The following is an 18,196-nucleotide window of genomic DNA, read 5'->3' as shown; positions in this document are numbered from 1 at the left end:
TCTCAGAATCTCAACTTCAAATCAGATGATGCTAGAGTGAGAACGGACTCTTTAAAATGTCTGTTATTTTATATTCAATATGTAGTTAATGCTATGTTTTAGCTTGCCATGTTTGCCAGAGATTATTTGACACGCAAAGAGACTGTATACTCACACAGTGGATATTTAGGGGTTTATATATCAAAGACTTTGCAAGCCTTTCGACCCACTACGCCTGCAGGTTCTCACAAGAGAACCTGCATGCCATATTTAACAAGCAGCGGTCATCAGACCGCTGCTTCCCTAATCTTTTGCCACCTCTATAGTCTATAGTTAATAACTATTTACTAACTAGTCTACCTAGTTAAAATAAATACAAACTTACCTGTGAAATAAAAATAAAACCTAAGCTAGCTACAATATAACTATTAGTTATATTGTAGCTAGCTTAGGTTTTATTGCACAGGAAAGTTACTTTGTATTTAGATTTAAATAGGTATTACTTAGTTAATAATTGTAACTTTAATTTAGTTATATTTTAATTATGTTAAAGTTAGGGGGTGTTAGGTTTAGGGTTAGGGTTAGGGTTAGGGGTGTTAGGTTTAGGGGTTAATATAGTTTAATTTCGGTTGTTGCGGTTGTTGTTGGTTTAGTTAGTATTGGCGATGTTTTGGAACGGCGGTTTAGAGGTTAATAGGTTTAGTTAGTGTTGGTGATTTGGGGGGTGTGATTTAGGGGTTAATAGGTTTAGTTTGTGTCGGCGATGTGGGGGGTGCGATTTAGCGGTTAATAGGTTTAGTTTGTGTCAGCGTTGTGGGGGGGAGGTTTAGGGGTTAATAGGTTTAGTTTGTGTCTGCGATGTGGGGGGGTGCGGTTTAGGGGTTAATAGGTTTAGTTAGTGTTGGCGATGTGGGAGGTGCTGTTTAGGGGTTCATAGGTTTAGTTTGTGTTGGCGATGTGAGGGGGTGTGATTTATGGGTTAATAGTTTTAGTTTGTGTCGGCGATGTGGGGGGGGGTGCAGTTTAGGGGTTAATAGGTTTAGTTTGTGTCGGCAATGTAGGGGAGTGCGGTTTAGGGGTTAATAGGTTTAGTTTGTGTAGGCGAGGTGGGGGTGCGGTTTAGGGGTTAATAGGTTTAGTTCATGTCGGCGATGTTTCCGAACAGTGGTTTAGGGGTTAAAAGGTTTAGTTAGTGTCGGTGATGTGGGGGGGGGTGCGGTTCAGGGGTTAATAACTTTAGTTTGTGTCAGGGATGTTTCGGGATGGCGGTTTAGTGGTTAATAGGTTTAGTTAGTATTGGCGATGTTTTGGGATGGCGGTTTAGTGGTTAATAGGTTTAGTTAGTTCAACTTTCAGTGATGTTTGGGAACAATGGTTTAGGGGTTATACCTTAGACTTAGAGTTAGTTAGTGACAGGGAACTGCGGTTTAGACATGCACACACATACACATATATATATATATATATATATATATATATATATATATATATATATATATATATATATATATATATATACATATTATAGCCCTTTGCAGTTAATTACATGGACATATACCATATACCTTTGAACCCTTATAAGATCTTTTTATTAATATTTATATGTCTAATTTTTTTTCAGTGCTTATATGAGTGTAACAGTTTATTTTAATGTATTTATGTTGTGTTTGGTGCAACTTTTATTTTAGTCCTAACTAGCGGTCTTCAGTCACGCTACACCTGATGTGCATTACATTTGATTGCACTTGAGCTAATACTTTAACTTTAAACTTGTAATATGCATGCAAATTAATGCACCAACAATATTCTTATATCGTTTGCACGCAAAAGTTCGTGCACCACTTGTAATTTAGCACAAAATATTCTGGCAAACAACAGGCCATAAAAAAAGTTGAATAAACGTTATAAGAACCCAGGGTAGACAGATGGTCTCCTGTGGCCAATTACTGGATTTACCAATAGCGAATTAAAGCTTGCAAGTGAGATTATGTAATGTCCTACAAACCAGTTGGTACGTCAAAATAGCTTAGGAAACCTGGGTCTCTGCCCACACCTCCAACTAATAAACAATCAGGCAAATAACAGATTAGGGTTTTTATTTGTTTTTTAAATTATAAGAATTTGTTAAAGCAATGACAAACAAAAACAACCACCAGCAACATCTGAGGCATTTTCTGAGTGCAATTCACTTATAGCCCGAATCTCTACAACTCTCTGGTCTGGTGAGACTATCTCTACAACTCTCTGTTCTGGTAAGACTATCACTACAAATCTCTGGTAGGAATGGGTGAATGTTTCTAAAAATTCCAAATTTAAAAGGAATTTTGATACATTTGTTCGTTCGAATCGAATTTCGAATGTTTATATAACATTCTATTTTTGAATTTTGGTTTTCAAATTTTTTAATAAAATTTGAAAATATTTGTTTGAGTAATAGAATGTTTAGCTATGTATTCATTCACTTTCGAAATGTAATATTCAAATTCAAATGTCACATTCGAATTCGAATGTAAGATTCAAATTCAAAATAGTATTTCTAGTCTAATACTGTGTTTTTTAAAATGTAATATTCAAATTCGATCCCTACTCTCTGGTCTGGTGAGGCTATCTAAGTAGTATCGTCGATACTCCAAGGTCCCTCAACAAAATTTAGAAATACAAATTTTACCTGGAGAGCTGTTTATCTCACTATGCAGGGTTCTGGGTATAAAGGAAAGACACATGCAAAGTTTGTTCAGGATTTCTCTTCATGCTGAAACGCTTTTGATAATCACAACCTAAGTCAGTGGTTGCTTGATGCCTTTAAAGGAGAGTGAATCTCTGATGTGCATTCACTTAGCTCTTCATTCCACTATCTACAAATTCCTGTGTACAATACATCATAGATAAAAGCATGATACTCTGTTATCTGTCAAACTTACACCTTTCTTTCACTCTTTATCATAAGAATATTTTATTTTCCTTAAATACATTTATTTTTTTGTAAAATATTTTTTGGATGTATTCTTAGTAATAATAACCATTAATGTTCATAAGGGTTTCACATATTTTTAATATCTTTCCAGTTGAACTGTATCCCATATACCCATCTCCAAAGGGTGCAACAGTTCCATAAATTTCTAAATTTGTTGGAGAACATTCTAATGGCTTAGAAGAATTTAGTAAATGCCCTAAATAAAGTGAACGGCCTGAAATTTCCCATGAGCTGCTGTTATCTATGTCCGCAAGAACGTTTGATAAAGATAGTAAATGATTACTAAATTTATTTAAAAATATGAGACTCTGGGGCTGAATTTTCAAGCTCTGAATGGAGCTTGATGACCCTGTTTCCGCATGAGCCTTCAGGCTTGCCGGAAACAGCAGTTATGAAGCAGCGGTCTAAAGACAAGAACTGCTTGTGCAATGATAAATGCCAACAGCGTATGCTGTCGGCATTTATCGATGTGCGGCAGACATGATACGCTACAACGTATTATGTCTGCTAACACTGTCATAAATAGGCCCCTTTATCTTGGTCTAGAATTTAGCATTCTTTTACTGACGTGATAAGACATCCTGCCATCTTGGAAAAAAATTTAAAGCAATTTATGGAATTGTATAAGAAAGTACAGATACAAATAATTTTCAAAGTTCTCAATAATATTGCACTTTAGCTCAAATCAAAATTCAGTTAAGTAATTGGTGTTAAAGGTTTCTTACTCTGATGTTTCTAAAAATCTATATTAACAGAAAGAATACAAAAAAAAAATATGCATCCAACTGTGTCATAAAGGTAAATAAGATGATTCAATTCTTTTACTATATGTTTTTTTTACAAGCGTCTTTATTTATTAAAAAGAAAAGCATTTCTATAATCTAACGGATGGCATTCTTTTTAATCATGAATCATAATACGTAAATTATATAATAATGGATCTAGAATATCATATGTTTATTGCCTCACTTATGTAGTAACCTGAGCTGTGGTCTCATCAAATTGAATATCACTTTCAATGTACTATAATTTAAAAAAAAATTAATGCAAATCAATTTGAAAATTCTGTGATAATAAAATTACTTCTGTCTTTTTTTCATGGTTATTTTATTTATTTATTAATTTATTTATTTTCAGGGAAGCTGAAAATAAGATTGAAGCTGATCGGCCAAGTGTAAGTTTGTTATATTTCTATGTATGTTACATATATATATATACACTGTATATACATATATATAAGTATATATACATGTATGTATGTAAGCATGTGTGTGCGCGCATATATATATATATATATATATATATATATATATATATATATATCATCATATATCATTATACATCGAATAGACATGAAACCCACATTTTATTCTTTTGTTATTCAGATAGAGCATACAATAAAAAACTTGGAAATTTTAAACAATTTAGCATTTTAGTTCTATTATCAAACTTGCTTTGTTCTCTTGGTATATTTTGTTGAGGGAACAGCAATACCATACTGGGAGCCTTCCAGCAGTGCAGCTCCTGGGCCTACCTAAGTATGCTTTTTTTAACAAAGGATACCAAGATAACAAAGCAAAATTGATAATAGAAGGAAATTACAAAATTGTTTAAAATTCCCAATTCCCCCACATACATGTTTATAATATAACCTAAATTTGCTTTTGAGAATTTGTGTAAACTTTGGCATGGATTAAGGGCATTTATTAACCATCTCCAGATCCCTTATAACGTATATTGTACCTTTACCCTCTCAAAAACAGCTTTTCATAAACAAGAGAAACATAATTTATTCTTACCTGATTAATTTCTTTCTTTCTTGACACGGTGAGTCCACGGATCATATTAATTACTTTTGGGATATCACTCCTGACCAGCAGGAGGAGGCAAAGAGCACCACAGCAAAAGCTGTTAAATACCACTCCCCCTACCCACAATCCACAGTCATTCGACCAAAGGGAAAGGAGAAAGGAAGTAATCTAAGGTGCAGAGGTGCCTGAAGTTTATAGAAAAGCAAACTGTCGGAAAAACAGGGCGGGCCATGGACTCACCGTGCCAAGAAAGAAATACATTTATCAGGTAAGAATAAATTATGTTTTCTTTCTAATGACACGGTGAGTCCACGGATCATCTTAATTATTGTTGGGAACCAATACCCAAGCTAGAGGACACGGATGATAAGGGAGGGACAAGACAGTTAACCTAAACAGAAGGCACCACTGCTTGAACAACCTTTCTCCCAAAAAGAAGCCTCTGTTGAAGAAAAAGTATCAAATTTGTAAAATTTTGAAAAAGTATGCAAGATGACCAAGTCGCAACCTTGCAAAGCTGATCTACAGAAGCTCCATTTTTGAAAGCCCAAGAAGATGAAACAGCCCTCGTGGAATGAGCTGTGATTCTCTCAGAAGGCTGCTGACCAGCAGTCTCATATGCCAAGCGAATAACACTCCTCAACCAACAAGAAAGAGAAGTAGCCATAGCTTTCTTACCCTTACGCTTCCCAGAAAAGACAACAAATAAAGAAGATTATTTGCAGGTAAAAATCCTTAGTCGCATGCAAATAATATTTCAGTGCACGAACCACATCCAGGTTGTGCAACAAATGCTCCTTATGAGAAGAAGGATTAGGACACAAAGAAGGAACAACAATCTCTTGATTAATATTCTTATCAGAAACAACCAAGGGAAGAAAACCCAAGGCAGTATGCAGAACTACCTTATCAGAGTGAAAAATAAGAAAAATCGATTCATACTGTAAGGCTGAAAGCTCTGAAACTCTTTGAGCCGAAGAAATAGCCACCAGAAACAAAACCTTCCAAGATAATATCTTAATATCCAAAGAATGCATAGTTTCAAATGGAGCCTGTTGAAGGACTCTATGAACCAAATTAAGACTCCAAGGTGGAGTAGTAGACTTAAACCCAGGCCGAATTCTAACCAAGGCCTGACAAAGTGCAATAAAATAGATAAAGAAGAAATTTGACCCTTCAGGGTACTAGCAGATAAACCTTTTTCCAAATCCTCCTGGAGAAAAGACAAAATCCTAGGAATCCTAACTCTACTCCACGAGTAGCCTTTGGATTCACACCAATACAAATATGTCTGCCAAATCTTATAATAAATCTTCCTAGTCACAGGCTTACAAGCCTGAATCATAGTCTCAATGACTGACTGAAGAGAATCACTGGTCATCTGATCTGCATAATCCCCGTTCCACTCCATGAGCAAGCATAACTGCAGAGGTCTGAGATGGAACCGAGCAAATGGAATGATGTCCATGACTGAAATCATCAGACCAATAACCTCCATGCACTGAGCCACTGACAGCCAGGGAAAGGACTAAAGAGCAAGACACATATTCAAAATCTTTGACTTTCTTGCTTCTGTAAGAAAAAATTTCAACTCTAGAGAATCTATAATGGTCCCCAAAAATACCACTCTTGTAGCCGGAATTAAGGAACCTTTTCCTAAATTTACCTTCCAACTTCGGGAGAAAAGACAACAACAACTCCATGTGGGTGTTTGCTAGTTAAAAATATGGAGCCTTAACTAGAATGTCATCCAGATAAGGAGCCACTGCAACACCCTTCAATCGAAGCACCGCCAACAATGCTCCCAGGACCTTTGAAAAAATTCTGGGAGCTATTGCTGAAAATGTTTGTCTACAAATGCAAATCTTAGGAACCTGTGATAATCCCTGTGAATGGGAATATGCAGATATGCATCCTTTAGATCCACTGTAGTCATGAACTGACCTTCCTGAACCAAAGGAAGAATGGAACAAATAGTTTCCATCTTGAAAGACGGAACCCTGAGAAAATTGTTTACACTCTTGAGATCTAAAATAGGTCTGAAAGTTCCCTACTTTTTGGGAACGACAAAGAGATTGGAATAAAAACCCAGACCCTGTTCCTGAACCGGAACAGGAACTATCACTCTCATGTCGGAAAGATTCTGAACACAACGTAAGAACACCTCTCCTTTTATCTGGTTTACAGATAACCTTGGGAGAAGAAACCTGCCTCTGGGAGGAAAATTCTTGAACTCCAGTTTGTAACCATGGGACACAATATCTACCACCCCAGGGATCCTGAACATCTCGATCCCAAGCTTGAGTGAAGAAAGATAATCTGCCCCCAACAAGATCCATTCCCAGATCAGGGGCAGACCCTTCATGCTGTTTTTGAGTCAGCAACAGTCTTCCTGGACTGCTTTCCATTATTCCAAGACTGATTTGACGTCCAAGATGGCTTGGATTGTTCTTGCTTGGAGGAAGAAGAGGAAGATTTATCAGAGAAGTTTCAAAAGGAATGAAAATTACTATGCCAACCCTTCTGTAATTTCTTTTATCCTGAGAAAGAGAATGCCCCTTCCCTCCCGTAATATCAGAAATAATCTCAGCCAAACCTGGCACAAACAAGGTCTTACCCTTGTATGGAATAGACAAAAGCTTAGACTTAGAGGACACATCCACAGACCAGGATATTAACCATAAAGCTCTGAGAGCTAAAATAGCAAAACCAGAAATTTTAGCTCCCAACTTGATAACCTTTAGAGAAGCATCTTCAATAAAGGAATTAGTCAACTTCAAAGCCTTGATTCTATCTTGAATTTCTTCAAGAGGAGTATCTTGCTGAATAGAATCAGACAATGCATCAAACCAATATGCCGCCTCACTAGTAACCATATCAATACATGCAGCCAGTTGCCATTGATACCCCTGGTGAACATAAATCTTTTTAAGCAAAGCTTCCAACTTCTTATCCATAGGATCTTTAAAGGAGCAGCTGTCCTCAATAGGAATAGTGAACCTCTCGGTCAGAGTGGAAACTGCTCCCTCCACCTTAGGAACCATCTGCCAAGATTCCTTAATAGAATCAGCAATAGGAAACATCTTCCTAAAAATTGGAGAAGGGGAAAAAGGAATCCCAGGCTTCTCCCATTCTCGTGCAATAATATCTGAAACACGATCTGGTATAGGAAAAACTTCCACCGAGGAAGGGACATCATAAGACTTATTAAGTTTACTAGATTTCTTAGGAATAACCATAACTGATGCCTCAGAGTCATCCAAGGTAGCCAAACTCTCTTTGAGTAACAAACGGAGGTGCTCTAGCTTAAACCTAAAGGAAACAACCTCAGGTTCAGAAAAAGGATTTACACTATCAGAATCCGAGATCTCACCCTCAGATGCTACTGAAGTATCTTCCTTCTCAGACTTATGAGAAGAAACACTAGACACAATTGCAACAGAATCAGAAACCTTATACTTCCTCTTGCGCTTCCCCTGCAACATAGGAAAAGCAGACAAAGCCTCAGATACTGTCGAGGATATATGGGTAGCCATATCCTGCAAGGAAAAAACAACCTGAGACAAAACACAGGGCACTGCAGAAGATTGGGACGTATGAGGAGAAAGCTGCGAATTAGCCTGAACAGGAGACTCCTGAACAACATCCGCCATAGACAATGAAGGTTTAGAATCAAAAAGTCTATCCTTGTAATATAATGTTCTCTCAATACAAGAGGAACAAAAAGGGATAGGAGGCTCAACATTAGTATTTAAACATAGAGAACAAGCAACAGCTTGCAGGGCCTCTTGGTTCATATTATTCCAAAGGAAAAAACTTTAAGCGATAAAAAATTCAGTTCAAATCAGAATTTTAATGAAACAAAAAAACTTTACTGTCCCTTTAAATTATAAACAGTTTTAAAAACTAGAAAATCCTTAAATAAACTGCACAATAAATTTTGCAGCAACAATTTTTCACAAAATGAATGTAAAAAGAGACACAAATGTTATAGTCCGTGAAATTCAGACAGAAACTTAAATATAAACAGAGCAGCAGCCCCACAAAAAAACAACAGGCAACCTCCACACCTCAGCAAGCTCTGCTGAGGTGCCTACCTGACCTCCTTGCTGCCGGAAACAAAGTCAGAAAAAGATCCGGACCCCCATACAGCCACACCGGAGAGAACGCTGAACCACTTCTGAGGAGTTATGCAACAGAGCTGCAACATCCAGGAACAACAGGAAACAGCTAAAAGGGCGCCAAAAACGTCCTTTCTATCTCAGATAAACCCACCTATTGTGGGCAAGGCCTAACAAACCTCCCGATAGCCATTAATACACAAACAGAAAACTTGTACACCAAAGTGAAAACATAATAAACTGAGCCTCCAAACATCCCCAGTGCCTGCAAAACTGCCATACAATAAACCGTTAACCTAGAAGGCTGATTGTATATTTAGACAGAATTAACTGTTAAAGTGCCAAAAACAAAACAGGGAAAGAAATAGGCACTTACCTCAAAAATCTGTCCGACAGCAGGACAGCTCACTTGATATGAGAGGGACTTCCTACTTCACATGGACCTGTGGAAAAAAGAAAAGGCTGAGTAAACTTACTCAAACTTTCAACCAAGGGCAGCATGAAGTTACTTGGGAGGCCCAGTGGGAATTATACCCCACAATTTCCCAAATGCTTAAAAGCTACCACTTGCTCTACTGAAGAGACTGACATGGACAACAGCTAAACCCCAAAGAAAACCAGAGCAAACTTGCTCTGCTTAAAAAATAACAACTTTACCCCTCCTTGCAACTGATACAAGCAAAGAGAATGACTGGGGATTGTGGGTAGGGGGACTGTTATTCTCACCATGTCATTAGAAAGAAATATTTATTTAGTACATATGATGAAAATCATTTAAAATGCTCTGAAAGCAAATTTCATTAAAGGGACAGTCAAGTCCAAAAAAAACTTTCATTATTCAGATAGGGCATGTAATTTATTACAACTTTCCAATTTACTTATATCACCAATTTTGCTAAACCTAGGAGGTTCATATGCTAATTTCTTAGACCTTGAAAGCCACCTCTAATCTAAATGCATTTTGACAGTTTTTGACCACTAGAGGACTGATTGGCTAAAATGCAATTCTGTCAAAAGAACTGAAATAAGGGGGCAGTCTACAGAGGCTTAGATACAAGGTTATTACAGAGGTAAAATTATAACTGTGCTGGCTATGCAAAACTGTGGAATGGGTAATTAAGGGATTATCTATCTTTTAAAGCAACAAAAATTCTGGTGTTGACTGTCCCTTTAAAGACAATACCTTTAATAAATATGAGATATGGACCTTCTATATTTATTTTTTTGTGCAGCAGAAATCAAACTTGTCTGCATCGTCTCTTCAGGCTCAGAATCTGGAGAGGAGGCATGGAGTTATTTCATGATTATCTATGCAGAGTGTAAGTTAAATCAGACACTGGAAGTTCTTAAAGGGACGTTAAACCCAAATTTTTTCTTTCATGATTTAGATAGAGAATACAATTTTAAACAACTTTCTAATTTACTTCAATTATCTAATTTGCTTCATTCCTTTGATATTCTTTCCTGAAAAGCATATCTAGATAGGCTCAGTAGCTTCTGATTGGTAGCTGCACATAGATGCCTCATGTGATTGGCTCACCAATGTGCATTGCTATTTCTTTAACAAAGGATATCTAAAGATTGCAGCAAATTAGATAATAGACGTAAATTGGAATGTTGTTTAAAATAGTATTCTCTATCTGAATCGTGAAAGAAAATCTTTGGGTTTAATGTCCCTTTAACGTTTCTCTCATAGTGCCTATTGATCCCCTGAATATAGAGAAAGCACACAAAATCATTGGAGGCTTTTTTAAATGTTATATTGTAATGTAGGTTTTTTTCCCTTCATATCCAGCTTTGCATAGTTATATAAACAAATCTCAAGCTAAAATGTCTAAAATTATTTGAGGTACCTAATAATACTGACAAAACGTCTTAGATAATCCCACTAAAGTGAAGAACTTTAGATCATCAGCACCATATTCTTCTGTCAGTTTGTGTGACAAGGTTTACCATACAATCCATGATGTCAGGTATACATGCACAAGAAAGTTCAACTATTAGATTTACTTATGGCCACAATTGTAACTAACTAAGAACTGCTGGTACATTTTAAGAATTATGTATAGAAATGTTCCTAAATTCAGTAATGATCCATTGGGAATTTACATTGACTAAGTTTTCTGAGTTTGAGCAGGAGATTTTAAGAGTGTCCCCAGCATACATAAAGGTATCCTAGTCAAGAACAGTGTAATTATTACATGTAAACTTATATGCTAAGGCTTGAGGATTGCCCTATATTTTAATATCAGCTAAAATAATAATTGTCCACACCTTCATGAAATCCGTAGAAATAGCATTTGGTTTTTGGAGAGAATAGAGTCCCACGTAAGGCAGTGGAAGTGAATGTTTTCTGGTAAAGTGAAGCTCTTGGTTATACAGAGATCACAGGCATCAGAAGACACGCTCATATTGGCAAACAAATCTAAGCTGTCCAGTTCAGTGTGAGCTAAATTAGTAAGTTGCTTGGTAAGGGCCGCCATGGTTTCTGCTACCCCTGAGAGTTCTATAATGACTTGGATAACAGTTTATAGAATTAAAACCCAAAGGCAGAGAAGAGCTCTATCTTCAACTCATCACTATCTGTAAAAACAATTATCACAGGTAAAAGGATAGTGAATGGAAATATAAGTCAAGAAAACCACATAAGCTGGTGTCAAACATGGAGTTTAGGAAAATGAACAGAGGTGGAGGAGTAGAGTCCAAGGTCAGGAAGGCCGGTAATTAAGAACAAGGTCTGTAGAAAATGTCAGCAGGAACAAAGAAATGGTATGAAATGATATTTCACTTATCTGCTTCGTATATCTATTTTAAAAAGTTTTGGGCAAAAGTGTTAAGCACCGTAAATACAGTGTAAAATTGTATCCACCCATAAAGTATTTCTCTTGTTCACTTCATATTTTTTTTGTTTAATTTTTGTCTAGAAAAAGAAAAAAGCCAAGGTGGGTCTTCTTTATCTTGAATAAGTGTGCAACTAAATTGCATGTGCCAGTTATTCTCACTAATAGTTGTTGATGTGAAATGTGCCTTGATTTTGCAGATTGCTAGTGATTTACCTAATAGATCGATATTTCAGACAGGCGATTGTACAGTACAATGTTTGGTTTGCTTGTTTTGTGTGCATAGCTAACATTTGCAACACTGTCAGCACTTACGTCCTCAACCCTGCATGCAACATATGTTGGCTAACTGGTATATTGTCTCATGGAATTGTAAATATCATATTGTGCATTATGGTGTGATTTTATATGCTACGACTTTGATAACTGTTACTTTATAAATTCTTTACTTTTATAGACTAATGCGGTTACTGCCCTGAAAGATGTCTCACGTTAAGAATATAGATTGCTGTTTGGCATGAGAGATTATGCATAAAAAATTTAACTTAAGTCATCTCTTACTCATTTTCAATATCACTGGTCATATTCCATAAGTAGAAATCACCACTGAAACCTCACATTTTTAGCTATTGATAATTTTACCATATTCCATTTTATTTAATTCTGGTAAGTAGGATTTAATACATTTATTGGGCCTCACAAGGTAGATATACAATACAAGTTTGTAAAACAAGAAAAATACTTAAAGCCAACCAACTTCTCTTGTAGACTTATCTTATGCACGGACCTTCAAAATATTGTGCTAAAGAAAGAAGTTAGGTTAACATCACACTGCATATTTATAATTCTCAGAACAGTAATCTGCTTCTTTTGCCCCGTTAGAAAATGTATGTTTAGCCATAGAAGAATAGGTACCTTTATTAGTGAATAAGTGTATGTAATGAAGGGAGCCTATGTATATATATATATATATATATATATATATATATATATATATATATATATATATATATATATATATATATATATATATATACATATATATATATATATATATATATATATATATATATATATATATATATATGAGTAGAAAGATATTTGTCTGTGAGCCTATAAATATATTTGTGCAAATATATATATATATATATATATATATATATATATATATATATATATATATACACATACAAGGTGTGAAGCCATTTCTCACTCAGCAGGTTTTTATTATGCATAAGGTGTATTGAGGGGTATGAAACTCAAACAATCCATAGTCCAATAAAAAAGACAAATAAAGAAAATGGCAAGAAAGTGCCTATATATTAGGTTTGATATATTAAGTAATAGCCAAAATTAAAACTTCAGAGTGAAATTCCAAAGGAATGTTTCATAAACTGGTTCAAAAGTACAGGTCGTCTTGGCTATCAGGAATAGCAGTAAATCTCATTAACCACTGACGCCCAATGCCTAGATGGAATATGAGTACTGCTTGAAAACATGGCTTCTAAACCATGTGACTGCTGTAATGGCTATTAAAGTTAAGACTTTTTTTAGCCTGCTAGAACTGAGACATTATGAGAAATCTCATGTGACTGCAGTACATATATTCATAGACATCACAAACATCCCCAAAAATATGTCTTTGGATATAGAATATTTTGAGACTAATAACCGATGCAAAAAGAAGCAAGAATATGACATTGGTCCATGAATTACTGCTAATTTTGAGGGAAAAACATACCTTTCCCTCCGGCATATTTGAAAATCATTGAATCTATGCAAAGTCCTAACAGCATGCTTCAATAGACAAGACGCAAATATTTATTTTGGAATAGGCATCTCCTATCTAATATCTCCTTTAGGAAATGTTAGCTACCTAAGGGCCTTAAAGCCACAATTTTTTTTTCTTCATGATTCAGACGGAACATACAGTAAACAACTTGCCAAATTACTTCTATTATTATTATTTTTTTGTTTTGCAAAAATGTTGCACATTAGCAAGGGCATTAGATGGCAACACTGTTTCCATCGTGTAGTGCTTCAGGCACGTGCACGCTACCTACCTAGGAATCTCTTCAACAAAGAATAACATGAGAACGAAATAAATTTGATAATAGAAATAAATTAGAAACTCTTTAAAAATGATATTCTCTATCTGAATAATGAAAGAAAAAAATGGGTTTCACGTCCCTTTCAGTATTAAAGATAAAAAATTGACAGTGCCAATTATACAAGTTAAATCATGTATTAAAAAAGCAGATAAAATGTCACACAAAGTGTGAGGAAGGGGAGGAGCCGTGAAACGCAGAGTGTGGATAACAGTCCTGGCCAGGCAAGCAGTTTGTTTTGTCTCTCCACCAGTTTATCTTTATCGGAATCCATATTTGTTATATCTAGCCAGGCTTTTTATCTTTATCGGAATCCATATTTGTTATATCTAGCCAGGCTTTTTATCTTTATCAGAATCCATATTTGTTATATCTAGCCAGGCTTTTTATCTTTATCGGAATCCATATTTGTTATATCTAGCCAGGCTTTTTATCTTTATCGGAATCCATATTTGTTATATCTAGCCAGGCTTTTTATCTTTATCGGAATCCATATTTGTTATATCTAGCCAGGCTTTTTATCTTTATCAGAATCCATATTTGTTATATCTAGCCAGGCTTTTTATCTTTATCAGAATCCATATTTGTTATATCTAGCCAGGCTTTTTATCTTTATCAGAATCCATATTTGTTATATCTAGCCAGGCTTTTTATCTTTATCAGAATCCATATTTGTTATATCTAGCCAGGCTTTTTATCTTTATTAGAATCCATATTTGTTATATCTAGCCAGGCTTTTTATCTTTATCGGAATCCATATTTGTTATATCTAGCCAGGCTTTTTATCTTTATCAGAATCCATATTTGTTATATCTAGCCAGGCTTTTTATCTTTATCGGAATCCATATTTGTTATATTTAGCCAGGCTTTTTATCTTTATCAGAATCCATATTTGTTATATCTAGCCAGGCTTTTTATCTTTATCGGAATCCATATTTGTTATATCTAGCCAGGCTTTTTATCTTTATCGGAATCCATATTTGTTATATCTAGCCAGGCTTTTTATCTTTATCAGAATCCATATTTGTTATATCTAGCCAGGCTTTTTATCTTTATCGGAATCCATATTTGTTATATCTAGCCAGGCTTTTTATCTTTATCGGAATCCATATTTGTTATATCTAGCCAGGCTTTTTATCTTTATCGGAATCCATATTTGTTATATCTAGCCAGGCTTTTTATCTTTATCGGAATTAATATTTGTTATATCTAGCCAGGCTTTTTATCTTTATCAGAATCCATATTTGTTATATCTAGCCAGGCTTTTTATCTTTATCAGAATCCATATTTGTTATATCTAGCCAGGCTTTTTATCTTTATCGGAATCCATATTTGTTATATCTAGCCAGGCTTTCTATCTTTATCGGAATCCATATTTGTTATATCTAGCCAGGCTTTTTATCTTTATCGGAATCCATATTTGTTATATCTAGCCAGGCTTTTTATCTTTATCGGAATCCATATTTGTTATATCTAGCCAGGCTTTTTATCTTTATCGGAATCCATATTTGTTATATCTAGCCAGGCTTTTTATCTTTATCGGAATCCATATTTGTTATATCTAGCCAGGCTTTCTATCTTTATCGGAATCCATATTTGTTATATCTAGCCAGGCTTTTTATCTTTATCGGAATCCATATTTGTTATATCTAGCCAGGCTTTTTATCTTTATCGGAATCCATATTTGTTATATCTAGCCAGGCTTTTTATCTTTATCGGAATCCATATTTGTTATATCTAGCCAGGCTTTTTATCTTTATCGGAATCCATATTTGTTATATCTAGCCAGGCTTTTTATCTTTATCGGAATCCATATTTGTTATATCTAGCCAGGCTTTTTATCTTTATCAGAATCCATATTTGTTATATCTAGCCAGGCTTTTTATCTTTATCGGAATCCATATTTGTTATATCTAGCCAGGCTTTTTATCTTTATCGGAATCCATATTTGTTATATCTAGCCAGGCTTTTTATCTTTATCGGAATCCATATTTGTTATATCTAGCCAGGCTTTTTATCTTTATCGGAATCCATATTTGTTATATCTAGCCAGGCTTTTTATCTTTATCAGAATCCATATTTGTTATATCTAGCCAGGCTTTTTATCTTTATCGGAATCCATATTTGTTATATCTCGCCAAGTGCTTTTTTAATAAATTATTTAACTTGTATAATTGGCTCTGTCTATTTTTTATCTATATTGCATTTTTTTAACTAGTAAGATAACTGCCCTTTTATAAGTCATTTCCTTTAAAGGGGTAAATTATTTTTTTATTATTAATTATAAGGCGGTCTTAATTTGTAAAACTACCCTTTAAGTATTAAGCTTCATCTAGTCTGCTTCTGCTAGAAAGTAAAAATTAAAAAACGTATGTTTGTAGCTATATGCAGCATGGTCTATTTGACTGCATGTCTGTCACAGGAGCTTTCCCTTGGTTGTTTGACATTCTGAGGAATTAGGTTATGTCAATACTTATAGTAAATTTCATACCAAATCTGAATAATATTTTGGTTCACTGTCACACAGTTGTAGGTATTAAAGTTCGGAAATGTTCACTTATGGTTGAGTGACTCTTCTTAATGTATTTGCTGACATCTACATTGTATACAATGCAGAAAGATTATACTGTAGGTTTCGCTATTATTTGTAAAGTAATCCTCGTTTCAAAGACAAATTCTATGGGGTGATCAGTGATTCTTATCCAAAAATGAAATTGCCCCACTGAAAAGTCTATTTAATTTTTAATTAATTCTCCAAACAGATAGATACATATAGATATATACAGTAGATAGAAAGTAACATAGTAGATGAGAAGTCCATCAAGTTCAACCTATGCAAATCTTAATATATTTACAATAAAAGCTCCAGTTGATCTTAAATTAATCCCATTCAAAAGTGACCCATTTAACACAAGCAATCATATCCCTGTATTCTGTTCTAGCAAGAAATATATCTAAACCATTTTAGATAGATAGATAGATAGATAGATAGATAGATAGATAAATAGATAGATATAGGGCATATACTATAACAAGTTGATTTCAGATCTTGTATATTTTAGGAATCTTCCACAACTTTGGTGTTCTGTTTGCTTGTTAAATTGTATTACATTTGTACTGTACCTTGAAATGCTAAGACAGTTTGTACAAGATCTGAGACTACATTTTTTTTTGTATTTTGTAGCATGGTACCCTCTAACAATTGCATGAAATCTTGCCCAGCAATGGTGTCCCTTTAATATCGGAACTACAATTTAAATATTGATGTGCCTGATTATCTGGTTATGAGGTTTTTTTCTTCTTTTCTAAATGGTTTATCATTTGTTTTTGGCATGTTGTAGACCAATGTTTTCTCAACCATCCTTCAAGATCACTTAGTAGGTTACAATTTCTAGGTATCTGACAAAATTTGACTTTTTCCTGAGTCCAACAACTGTGCTCAATCAGAGATATACTTATGTTCTGATATTAGCGGTATTTGAGGTTGTGTTTCGAATCATGTTCTTAACCATACGCATGTTTGTTTAACTGTTATCTGGTATACAGACTGTATCCATATGAGAAATTTGCCAAGTTAATACCGACCAGTCAAAATGTACAAATATTTTTTTCTGGTACCACAAATTTTAGAGTGATATTTTTTAATAATAGTTACTTCTTCTCTCTAGCTCTCATGTAACATCTTCCCTACACTCTAACTCATCTTCCTCCTTCACAGCTATATTGTAACCCGATTTTTCCCTTCATCTAGCAAATTATAATTTACAAAATTGTGACACTTTTTTCAAAGATAAACAGTATAAATAATATAGTTATACTTAGGCCCATATTTATCAAGCTCCGTACGGAGCTTGAAGGGCCCTGTTTCTGGCATGCTCTGATGAGGCGGACAGGAATCGCCGGAAATCAACCCGATCGAGTACGATCGGGTTGATTGACACCTCCCTGCTGGCGGCCGCGAGTCTGAATACGGAAAACGTATTGCTCTCCGTATTCAGCGAGGTCTGGCGGACCTGATCCGCACTGTCGGATCAGGTCCGTCAGACCTTGATAAATAGAGGCCATAGGCTGACCATATTGCTGCTTTAAAAAGGGACACATAAAAAATACATATATCAGGGTTCTTATATAAAACATTTCTTTAAACAGCCCTAAAAACAGCCTGACATTTTTTTTTTTTTATGTGTCCCTTTTTTAAAGCGGCAATATGGTCACGCTAGTTATACTCCATAAATAGGACCTACATTTGCATACTCATACATCAGCAATGATGATCTTAGGAGAGAATATTACCTAAAATAAATGTATGTCTTGCTAAAACAAAGGTGAAAAGGCACCCCTGAAAGCAACCTACAAGTCTAAT

The 18,196-nt window shown here is 35.0% G+C and overlaps 1 protein-coding gene across 1 annotated transcript in view; it reads left to right on the top strand.

The window, feature by feature from the left end:
• The window catches only part of CAPN3 (calpain 3), a 337,900-nt gene that overhangs the window by 199,741 nt on the left and 119,963 nt on the right, over nucleotides 1–18,196 (top strand). The window contains exons 14-15 of the mRNA XM_053697721.1: nucleotides 4,091–4,127; nucleotides 11,810–11,827. Coding sequence (XP_053553696.1) covers nucleotides 4,091–4,127; nucleotides 11,810–11,827 — 55 coding nt within the window. The remainder of the gene's footprint in view (nucleotides 1–4,090; nucleotides 4,128–11,809; nucleotides 11,828–18,196) is intronic.

Source organism: Bombina bombina, chromosome 1 (genome assembly GCF_027579735.1).
Source record: "Bombina bombina isolate aBomBom1 chromosome 1, aBomBom1.pri, whole genome shotgun sequence".
NCBI classification, from domain to species: Eukaryota; Metazoa; Chordata; class Amphibia; order Anura; family Bombinatoridae; genus Bombina; species Bombina bombina.
This window is presented reverse-complemented; position numbering and strand designations above follow the sequence as displayed.